This window comes from Lagopus leucura, unplaced genomic scaffold (genome assembly GCF_019238085.1).
Source record: "Lagopus leucura isolate 7727_CA_CO unplaced genomic scaffold, USGS_WTPT01 Super-Scaffold_100043, whole genome shotgun sequence".
In the NCBI taxonomy this organism is placed as follows: Eukaryota; Metazoa; Chordata; class Aves; order Galliformes; family Phasianidae; genus Lagopus; species Lagopus leucura.
The window spans coordinates 2,754,000-2,765,236 of NW_024962290.1; the positions used below are offsets into that span (position 1 = coordinate 2,754,000).

The following is an 11,237-nucleotide window of genomic DNA, read 5'->3' on the forward strand; positions in this document are numbered from 1 at the left end:
GCCCCCAGAAGGGCCAAGTTAATCTCTGCTTTCTCTTTCTTGGATAACAGCCTTATCACCAAAAGGAAACAAGTATAAAGTTGTGCAGAAAGAGAGCATGAAAGAAAGGAAAACGGAAGAGAGACGTCAGTGGAGTTATCTTCAGCACTGCAATGGTCACTTTTATCAGTGGGGAGGAGAGCACACCCGGTTCATGGAGCTGGGGGCTCAGCTGAGACTGTTGTCCATTTCTTGGAAACAAAATTGCATGCAAGAACAAGAAAGAAAAGGTTTCGTGTCCAGCTTGGACACGTGAGCAGAGCACATCAATGTGCAAAGAGCGGGTCCCATGATACAGTGCAATAAAACTCAGCACGTGCTGCTAGGAAACACTTCAAGAAAGTGATAGTTGCTATCATTACTAGCAGGGAAGCATGCAGAACTGACACCAGGAGCCCAAGTCCCCATTGTGTCTCCATGCGCTGTGCACAGGGCTGACCGTGGTAATGCCTGGGTAAAACATCGGCTGAGAGCTGGAGCATCACACTGACTTTGTTTTAACTCCATTAAAAAGAAAGAGGAAGAAAGATTCACAGTGTTGCATGCTTGCATCACAGGTCTAAAGGAGGTGACAGTGTCTGAGCAGGTTGGGGAAGAGCAATGCTGGAGTGAGGAGCACCTGGACAGGTTCACTGAACGCAGTGCTGCTGGGTGATGCTCAGTGCTGGGGATCAGAGGTGTCAACCTGTAGAGAGACTTAAATATAGAAACACTTTTTCCCCCGAGAGCAGAGCATTCTTCTAAAAATAAAAAGTGGCTGTGAAATGCAGATGTGAGCTCACACAGCACCTTTCCTTCTTCGCTTTGTATCTGTCGCCTCATTTAGATTTACAAGAAGCAAGCAATAGAAAAAAAAAAAAATGCAGAGTCTAAGCACAAAAGATTTGATGGGTAGTGAGGAGGGGAGGGGGGTCAAGAGAACAGGAAACCCAAAGTTGACGGGAAACCCAAGTGACATTTGGGTTTATTGAGTGAGTGACTTATACCCTTAATATCACTCGTCAGGAAGCGGGGAAAGGAAACTGAGATGCTTTGAGAGTATAAATGAGGGGCTCCATCAAGGTGAAGCCTGCAGAGCTGTGCTTTGCCCTCCAGTGGCACCCAACCAAGGGCAGCAGCAGAATAAACACCCCAGGATGCAGACGTGCTGCCAGGCCCTGCTGCTGCTGCTGGCTGCTTGCACCCTGCCTGCCCACTGCTTGGAGCCCAGCTGCCCGCACTCCTCCGAGCTGCTGCCCGTCCGGCTGCGGGAGCTGAGAGTGAAGTTTGAGGAAATCAAGGACTATTTTGTAAGTATGACACCTCCTTCTGTTTCGTGGGGTTATTTTGCAGAGTTGAGTGGTTTGGATGAGGGGACAGCAGGTTGCTCTGGGCAGAAGAGATTTGGCCGTGTGCTGCGCTATGGGCTGCCCTCTGGTTTCGCTGCTTGCTGAGAGATAACACAAAAGGCTTTTCTTCCTGGTTTTAGTTATAATGAACTCGAGAGATTTCATAATGCAAGCCTTATTGTGCAGACTTCCCCCTAAAAGTTGCAGAGCAAATCATGCACTGACTTAGCAGCAAGGGATTAAATTCTTCAGGGCAATGAGCTCCGGCCTCACTGAAGCCAGCACTGTCTGAAAAGGGAAACCTTTTGCTACAGACTTTCTCTGACAGAGCCACAGAAGCCTGAGTGATTGCCTTGTGACAAATCTCAGTGCTTTGCATACAGAGCAGCACTGAGCACCCGCTGGTGCTGCGGGGCTGCAGGGATGGGTGCTCACCCCAGGGTTCCTCCTTCAGCTATTGCCAGCATGCTTTAGCAATACAGGAACATAACTCTCTGGATTAAAAGCCAGATGAGTGGCATGGCTTGTTTAATTATTAAATTAACACGATCAGTGGGATTTAAGACTTCAAGCCTGCTGCAAGTCTTTCAATTAATATCAGGAATGAAAGTTTCTTACCTCTCAGAAAAGCTGTTGAGCACTTTGGTGCCATGGGGTGATGCTCTGCGCAGCATCAGCTCAGCCTGGGCTCAGGAGTTGGAGGAACAGATAGCCCCTGCAAAAGGGGACTCAAGGGATGCCAGCAGTGGGGTTAAAGCATAAATGCAAGCAGGCAGAGCAGTCCTCCAGTGAGGCAAAGAGGAAAACACAGCTGCCTGCATAAAGCACTTCTTCTATTGCATTCTCCTACAGCAATCCAGAGACGATGAACTTAACATCCAACTGCTCAGCTCTGAACTGCTGGATGAATTTAAGGTAAGGATTACTATTTCAGTGCAAGTCCACTGCCCTTCTGCATCCTTCCACCAAAGGAAAATGATCCTAATTCGGGATATTTCCCACTGTCACATGCAGCCCATGGACCCTCCTTCCAGCAAGGTGCCTGCAGCAGGGCTGATGCACACTCATCCCCAGCCTCTGAGCAGTGTTGCTGGGGTTCAGATTGCAAAAGCATTGCCATCAGCTTACTCTCTCCTCCCCTCCAGGGGAACTTTGGCTGCCAGTCAGTGTCAGAGATGCTGCGCTTCTACACAGATGAGGTTCTGCCCCGTGCCATGAAGACCAGCACCAGCCACCAGCAGAGCATGGGCGACCTGGGCAGCATGCTGCTGAACCTGAAGACAACGATGAGGCGCTGTGTGAGTGGGCTCTGTACTGCAGGAATGGTCCCTGGGTCTTCCTGGGAAAGAGAGATGGGGCCAGGAGCCAGGGGGGCAGAGCAATTAGAACAAGCAAAACCCCATTGGGGTGGCATTTCTCCTTGCCCTTCTCTATACCTGATAATCAGAGCAACAGGGAGGATGCTCAGAGCACCATTTGATGCAGTCTAACAGAGCATAGGGGGAGAGGGTGGGGAACGCAGCCCTTACCTGCATGCACTGGCATCCTCACTGCTGGAGCTGCCGTGACCACGCAGCATGGGCTGAGTCACCCCAGGAGCAGCAGGAAGGAACAGCCCTGAGTTAACGCACCGCCTCTCACCTCTGCAGCACCGCTTCTTCACCTGCGAGAAGAGGAGCAAAGCCATCAAGCAGATCAAGGAGACGTTCGAGAAGGTGGGTGCCTGCAGGGCGGTTTTGCTGCTGGATCCACGCACTCAGAGGGTGCCAAAGTTGTGCCGACGCAGCGCAGCTCAGCTCAGAGCAGCCGCTGCGTTCCTTCAGTGGGTGGGGAGAGAGCGGAGGTTTCGGTGGAAGCAGAGCACAGCTGGGGATTCTGCACCGCGCGTGCAGCCGATGAATCACGGGCTGCCTTTCACCTGCAGATGGATGAGAACGGGATCTACAAAGCCATGGGGGAGTTCGACATCTTCATCAACTACATCGAGGAGTACCTGCTGATGAGGAGGAGGAAGTGAGCGCACGCGGCTGCTCTCAGCCCAACCCTTGGTGTTACGAAGCACGCCGTGCTGTGCTGGGGTTCAGCCCAAGGCTTACAGCTCAGTGGCAGCTTGACGTTCAGTTTTCTATTTAAGTGGTTGTTGTTTTTTTTTCCCTTCCAAATGAATTTAATATTTATTTCTTTTTTTCTCAGTGTGTTTTGGTTTGTGAACTATTTATTGTTTACAACGTTGTGTTATTGGTTTGTGAACTATTTATTGGTCAGTGCTTTGTACCATTTATGATAGCGCTGTGGTATTTGTCGCTTCAGAGCTCCCATCCCTCTGGGGAATGAGCCGAGTTCACCCTGAATGCAATTGCTCTGAGCACAGTCGTTGGGCAGCAGCAAACCCAGCTCAGGGCTCAGCAAAGCCCAACTGCAAACACCAGCTGAGCCCTCTGCTCCTCTTCTTTGCAGCTATGATTTATTTAAGCAATCAGCTCTTTCTTTCCGTAGCCACGTCCCCATCTCTGGTTTTGCCCTTGCAATTGGGCACTGAGACATTCAGAATTATCACACGGCCTTGCACTGAGCAAAACGACCAGAAATAACAGAAAGCAGGTTGGTTTTCTCCTGCTTTGCATGGAAAGCCGTGTGGAGGAGAGCAAACAATTCGTGACTGCCTCAGCAATAGCTCAATTAACCCTGGCTATTTCCCCCAGCCTGTATGATGTTCCAGGTCAAAGAGAATTAATGGTAGGAATTAAGCAGTTGGTTCTAATAGAACTTGATTTAGAGGCCGCTGTCGACTGGCTTCCAGAGCTGCTGGGTTGGACACTCTGCACTTTGAAGAATTAACTCAGGTAGTTTTCAGTCTTTGGTTGAGTTTTATTTAGTGTTTAATATATATATATATATTTTAACTTTTAGAAGCTAGAGGATATTTAATTCACCACCATTTTAAGGTGGGTTGAGTAATTTGTATTCAAATCCATAGAGCCGCATGCAGCACTGGCAATACTTGGTTTCGTTTCTAATTTGCAAGAGGAGTTGGAGGAACATCCCAAGACCTGGAGGGCATTTGCTTCTAATATTTAGAAGTGTTTGTGCACCAGGACGATGAAACGCAGCCAGTTTGCTGTTTGCTTTCCTGTACTTTGTAAATTACTGCTGAAAAGTGACTATTTATATGTGATTTGTTCTGTTTTGGTGCGCATGGAGATGGAAGGGCATCCCCATGGGAAGCATTCCCAGTGCAGTGCCGTTGGCTCAGGGCACTGCTGGATCCTCACTGGAAGTGGGCACAGCCCCAGCTGCTGTCACTGTGTGGGATGCACCATCAATTTGCATGGAAAGAAAGATATTATTTTTGCTAATAAAGACCTTGTGGCAAACAAAGGCTCTCCTCTGTTCTTCCAAGCTGTTAAGCTGGCTGTACAGCATCACCAATGTATGGAGGCAATGGGGAAAGGGTGCATGCAGGGAGGATCACCAAGGACTCATGGCATGCATTAATGATCAGAGAAGCAAGAAGACACAGGGGACTCACATTTAAATGCAAGTTTCCAATGAAATATTCACTGGGACAAACCCCTTTGCCACTGTGTTATGGCAGAGAAACTCTGCTCCATGCAGTCCATAGGTGGCAATGAGGGATGCAGTCAGTGTGCAGAGTATGGATGGGGTGGGGTTGAACCTGGCCGTCCTACAGCCTTTTCCAACTCAATGATCCTACGGCTTCACTTTGCTCTCCATCAGGACGAGGCCTTGAGCCCAGGTCAGACAGGAGATACCACCTCCACCCCACGCCAACACCAGCCAATATCCACCTCTGCAATTTCACCCCTTCCACACGACTTGTCTCCCCTGGGCACACAGCAGTTCCAGGCAGGAGCCCAAGGAGCTCAGCACCTGCCCCTGCCTAGGGAAAAGGCTGAGTCAGCTTGGCGGTGAGTTTTTCAGTTAAGCTCAGTCACTCTGCTGAAATAACCACAGGAAGGAAGCGGATGGGATGCCTCGTACTGTACAGAGCAGGAAGGTTTCCAGTTACCTGAGCTGCTGGAGCAGCTCGATGCAGGACACAGAGCACAGCTGTGACACCCAAGGGCTGGGGCTGCGTGCAGGCTGTGTGTCTGTGCTGTTTTGTCACCAAAACACAGGGATATCTGAGACGGGATGCTGACCTGGTGGATGAAACACACAAACCTGTGACTGTGCATGTCTCATCCCCAAGGAGTTTTTAGAAGGAGGCTCTGGAAATCCCTGCAGATGTTGTCTGGGCAACCAAAGCCAGAATCCCTCACTGACGATGACAGTGCCAGCAGAGGAGCAATGCTGTGAGTCACTTCTGGCTGTGCCCTCTGGCCATCCCTATCCACAGCAGTCTCTCCCACTGCTGGACAAAAAAAAAAAAGGAGGAAGAATAAACAGCAGCATGCAATGTGACACAGCAGGACCATCCCAAGTCACAGCTGTGACTCACACCCACCTCAAAGCAGAACGTGGCACATGCACCATGCAGGCTGCATCCTGCCCCTACATGTGCTGCATGCATCAGGACAGGTTGCAGCCCACTGGGTGCCCCAAACCCACCAGCACACACCTCAAACATCAGCCCTTATGGAGAAATACAACAGAATGTGTATTCTATATAGCAGGGCTTTGGCATTGCAGCTGCTCGTGCCCCCCAAGATGTGCTGTGCCGTATTCTGGCTGCGGTGCTGCATTCATTATCCCACACCACGTAGTGCTGATGTAGTACCTGCCAATCTCAGTCTGTCTGGGTGTTACAGTAACAGCGTGGGACTGTCACATCTCTCACAGGCGGTGGTTTTCTGCTTGTTTGGTTTGTTGGTTTTATTTCTTATCCCACGGAAGCAAATGGTTTCCTCACTGGGTATCTCTTTTCTTTTTTTCCTGAGAGCAAAACCCCACTGCCTGAGGGCTCCTTGAGCCCCATCCCCACTGCATGACCTCTTCCAGCCAGGCAGCCGTGCTGCTGCAAAGATTGCAGTCTGGTATTGGTTGCACGCTGACAAACCATGTAGGAGTTAAAACAGTAGAAATAACCATTAAACCCTATGGGAAAAGAATTGGAGGATGATGTTCACCAGAGCCTCAGCTCCCACAGGGTGAAGCAATGCAGGACTTGAGGAACCAACCAGAACACAGACTCAGCAGAGCAGTTGACCTGAGCTGCCACCATGCAGCCAATGCTGCACCCAGCTCCCACTGCGACCCACCAACAGGGCTTCCTTCCAACAGCAAAGCCAAGAACATGCTCCTAATCTTTATTTTCCTCCCTAAAAGCCCAGCAAAGCAGCCCATGCTTCGAGCACAAGGGCACACACTGAGGCACGGAAGCAGGGATAGGGACAACCAGCAAAGTCCAGGCTTGCACAACCCCAGTGTCAGATGATTTAATGGTGAAACAGGCGAGCTGTGCGGGTGAATCACTGCTGTGGGCACCAGCAGTTCTATGAGGTGCTGCCATGAGGGTGGCCGCTCCATCCCTTCCCTTCTACATCAGAAAGACACCTGGATTTGAGGAGAGCACAGAGAGAAGAGAGGGAGAGCATCCATGCAGGGTTTGCACAGCTGAAACGGTCGTGGTTGCACCACTGCTTCAGTTCCATCGCTCACATGCGAGCACACAAACTCCAGAGGACTTTGGGATACCCAAGCATTAGCTTTTCCCTACTCCATAAGCAAATAACACTTCAAACGGGGAACACACCAAGGAAATGCATCAGATTGCCCATGACTGGAGCAGAAATTCCTTCTGTTTTTTTTTTCCATCTTATCCTCTTTGGAACCTTTCCTGAAAGCCACTCTTCTGCTAACAGGGAGGAAGCGTGCCTTTGGGCATCAGCACCATTTCAAATGGCCACACAGGATGGGGACCCAAATTTCAGTGCCATGAGGGTACCGAAGCACCAAAAAGACAAAATCAAAACTGCAAAAGCTTTTGGAACTCTCCCGATTTCAGTTGTGGTTACAGTTAACACTTGTTATTTAATGGGGTTTTTTTAAACTTTTTGGGCCATGCTAATGCCTCTCTGTGCCCTAGATTTTAGCCCCATGTGACTGAAATCGGTGCTTTGCAGGTTCCTATCACCAACTCCTTTCTTTCTGAAGAGCGTAGCAAGATGCAAGGCAAATAGAAAAAAAGAAAGGGCTCAACATATATCAAAACATCCCTACAAAAGTGCTGCTAAAGCCCTCTACCTGCCCATTTCCACCCTGTTGCACTGCCTTTAATAGTTACTGACAATGCTGAAGTGTTACAGAGCAGAGCTGAGCACTCTGTCTCTTTTTCCAGCACAGATCCAAGCCCAGGAAAGCAGCCCTACTGCAGCTGTCCCAGAAACCAAGCACAGCAGAAGGAGCATCACGAGCAAAACCAATGGGTATGAGGGGCTAGGGGATGTGCAAAGCCATTCCTCCCATTACATCTGCAGCTGCTACCCCAGGGCTGGGCGATGGGATGTGCAAAGCACCAGGGTTGGACAGTGGGATGTGCAAAGCAAAGCGATTCCTCCCATTGCCCCTGCAGCAGCTCAGGGCCCTGCGGGGGGCAGTGGTTCTCATCAAGCCGCCGGTTTTAGGCGAAGCTCCTTCCCATGCGAGTGTGTCGGGCTGCACTGAGCCCCGTGTGTCTCCTCGACACGCAGATGGTTTCATGATGACTCATGGCGGCTTGCCCTCAGCTCGGGGACCCAACAGGAACAGCCGCCGTTTGCTTTCCTCTTTATTCTCTCAATCACTCCATCCTGATGTATCCCGAGGGCTCGGCTCCCTGTGCTGGAACTGAGCCCTGGGGGTTTGCAGGACTGAGATGTGTGATCCCTGTGATGTTTTTTCATCCTATGCCACCTATTAATTTGTGAAAGGGGCTGAGCACAGCTCTAACAAAGACTCGCCCCACTGTACAGTGATATGGAAGGAGGAAGGGAAATCATTGCATTGGCCACACCAGGATGTTCAATCCAAGTACTGGGCTTTCTGATTAAAGAGATGGAGGTCTCCACTGGACAGGGATGGCAATGCAATGACACACACCAGCCAGCTCTCACCTCACATCTCTGCTTTCTGTGCTCCTGCCTCTTGCAGGGTCTCTCCACCATTTCATCACACCCTGAAGCAACAACATCTTTGCTCCATTCAATCCAGGGGGTCAAGGCAGGGCTGCAAGGTTCAATTCCTGGCAGTAATGCTAAATTTCTTTTTCCCTGAGATGGAACTTCAGTTTCTCACTTTTGCAATGCTGAGCCCAGCTCCTGTGACCAGCAGAGCCCTCACACTCTATCCATAACACACTGACAGCTCTGTGCTGGCTTCAGCAGTCACCAGGGATTGCAGAGAAATGAGGAACTCCTCTGCCTTCCCAGCTAGGGAAGCATCCAGATTGCTTTAATATAACAGGGCAACTGCTGGAGAGCCCCATTCTGCCAGCAAAATAAACGTGGATTGGTGCTCCTGCACAGCCTGTTTTTACAGCTGAGTTCATCAGTCATCATCATCCTAATGAGTGCTGTCCAAAGTCTCTCTGATTTTACATTCAAATTTAGCAAGCACTCAGCAGGACCCACCTAACCATAGGGTCAAGCAAGACTGATGCCTGGTGTTTTAATTAAAACACTCAAGAAAGCCTAATTGGCAACTCAGCCACACCAGTGCACGAGCCTATGAAGTGGCCCCAGACCAGGAGAAATGGCCAAGCTCCATCCTGCCACTGGGGCCGTTTTGGGGCAGCTCCAAACATTGCTGCAAGGAATCCCAGCACAGCTCTGAAACACCACAGAAGCAAAACCTGAGCCTTGTGCAGAGCACACCTGAGGACCAACAGAGCAGAAATGCAACGAAGGCAAAGCCTGCTCAGCCAACAGAAGACTGTGGCTAGCTTCCACTGCACTGAGAACAGCTTACAATAGCGCACACATGGGAAAACTCATAACCCTTGTCATTAGCAAACTGCAGGCACAAACAGATAGCCAAGGGTGCACGGTGCTCAGGGCTGCTCTGATTGCTGCCCATTGCACAACGCACCTTCCTGTCTGCACATCCCCAGCACAGCTCGTCCCTCCGGGGCTGCCCAGTATTGATCAACACCCCAGGAGATGGACACATCGTGCTATGCCCCGAGCAGCCCAGGCCTCATCTGTGCCCTTGCAAGAGCTGCAGGCATTTTGCTCATCATGAACGAGGAAATGAAATCTCCGTGATTCATCTCTCAGGTAGCAGCAAATGCTGACGGTCCCCCTGGAGCTGCGCCAGGTTTTTGATCAGCACCGATCCCCTGCAAGAGAGAGAAAAATGTGTTTGCTGCTTCTTAGCAGGAAGTTTGCTACCAAAAATAACAAGGTGGGTCTCATTTTCCTACGGAGCATTGAAGAATTGTGGTGAATCTTTCACATGTTCCTTTAGAGTCAGCACATAACACGGACGGGCCCTCGAGTTTATGTGAAGCGTTGGGCACCGACGTCACAGCACACACATACGGGGATGACGTGATGGGTGAGGTTGGTCAAAGGTTGAATACGATGCAGATGTTATTTTAACAGCAGCGCTGAGGATGGGCTCAGAGCAATGGGAGAGCGGCGTGGAGGAGGAACGTGAGAGCAGAATCCAACCGCAGGTTCTTAGAATGATGAAGAGCAATGGGAGAGGAGGTTCTGAGGGAAGGCGCACTGGGGCCGTGCAACTCAGAGCTGCACGCTGTCACTGATGCAACTTCCGAGGGTGGGATACAGCACTTACCTCATCCCCAGCCTCCAGTGCCTACCAGCCACCTCTGCCTGCTGTTAGGGTCAAGCAAAGTTTAGGGTGAACTGGGTGACATCAGCACGGGGGCACGGTGCTGGTATTCACCTCTACAAGGAGCGAATGAACATTTTCACACAGATTGGCTTCCTGCTGTCCCTGCTTCACTCAGGGCTTCAAAGGTTTCCCCTGTGAAAAGCAGGAGAGCAGGAGCACCTCCTCCCACGATTGAGTCCATCAGCCCCATCAGCTCTCAGAGAGGATGCTCTCCCCAGGTATAATAGAAAACACTATCATGCATCTCCCCAGCTCGCGGTCGCCCTCTCCTATCCTCCTCACTCTATTCACTTCTAGTACTTTGTGAACAAATCTGACTCAAAATTTTGCTTTCGAACCCAAGGTGACAAAATATGGCCCCGTGTGAGTAAGTCCCCGCTCTCGCCCGCCGCCCACACCAACCCCACTATTCCTTTTAGTATCAGGATCTTTACAGAAAAGACACAGCTCTGGTTTCATCCACCTCACCAGACAGAAAGCGGTGACAGAAAAAAGGAGTCAGGGTGCACAGGGCCCCTCCAGAGCGATCTGCAGGGAAGGGCAGGAAGAGCAATAAAGAAAATGCCAACCTCCCACCCCTCACTGGGGTTTTATCTCCGGGATTACGTTCGTTTATAAAGAACTTCTTTCCAAAACGTTGAACCTACGCAAGCCTGAGCACTAACGGCCGCTGTGGGCTGAGCCCAAAGCTGATCTACTGTGCTTCACACCTCTGGGTGCAGTGCATGTTTGTACAGTCCACATTTCCGCTCCGTGGGGAGAGCTGCGCTGTGCAAACAGCAGCTATGAGCTCACTGTTTTGGAACTTGGCAGTTAGAATGACTCCTCCCCTCTTGGCTCTTGCAAAGATGACGGAAGGAGGTTGCCAGAACTCCTTCTTGCACCTTTGTGGGATCTGACGCTTGTCCTTCCTGCACAGCTGCACGACAGCAGCCCGCAGTGGCACCTCTGGGAGCAGCACAGCAGCATCTCCACCTCCAGAAGCACAAGGAGGGCAACATGGGGGGTGCTGATAATTCCTCCCCACCTGCAGACGCTGCAGCCAAGCACAGGGATGAGCAGCAGCAGCTC

The 11,237-nt window shown here is 50.7% G+C and overlaps 1 protein-coding gene across 1 annotated transcript; it reads left to right on the forward strand.

Annotated features, from left to right (window-relative positions):
- The first annotated feature begins 1,135 nt into the window (after positions 1-1,135).
- IL10 (interleukin 10) lies at positions 1,136-3,728 on the forward strand. Its single transcript, XM_042884372.1, has 5 exons — positions 1,136-1,328; positions 2,220-2,282; positions 2,513-2,665; positions 3,017-3,082; positions 3,292-3,728. The coding sequence occupies exons 1-5, from the start codon at positions 1,176-1,178 to the stop codon at positions 3,382-3,384; spliced, it is 528 nt and encodes a 175-aa protein (XP_042740306.1). The 5' UTR covers positions 1,136-1,175; the 3' UTR covers positions 3,385-3,728.
- Positions 3,729-11,237: the final 7,509 nt, after the last annotated feature.

Excerpts from the sequence above, each read along its gene's own strand:
- IL10 (XM_042884372.1), top strand. The coding sequence starts at position 1,176 with ATGCAGACGTGCTGCCAGGCCCTGCTGCTGCTGCTGGCTGCTTGCACC. Across the intron at positions 1,329-2,219 it reads AGGAAATCAAGGACTATTTT|CAATCCAGAGACGATGAACT; the intron begins GTAAGTATGACA and ends ATTCTCCTACAG. Across the intron at positions 2,666-3,016 it reads AGACAACGATGAGGCGCTGT|CACCGCTTCTTCACCTGCGA; the intron begins GTGAGTGGGCTC and ends TCACCTCTGCAG.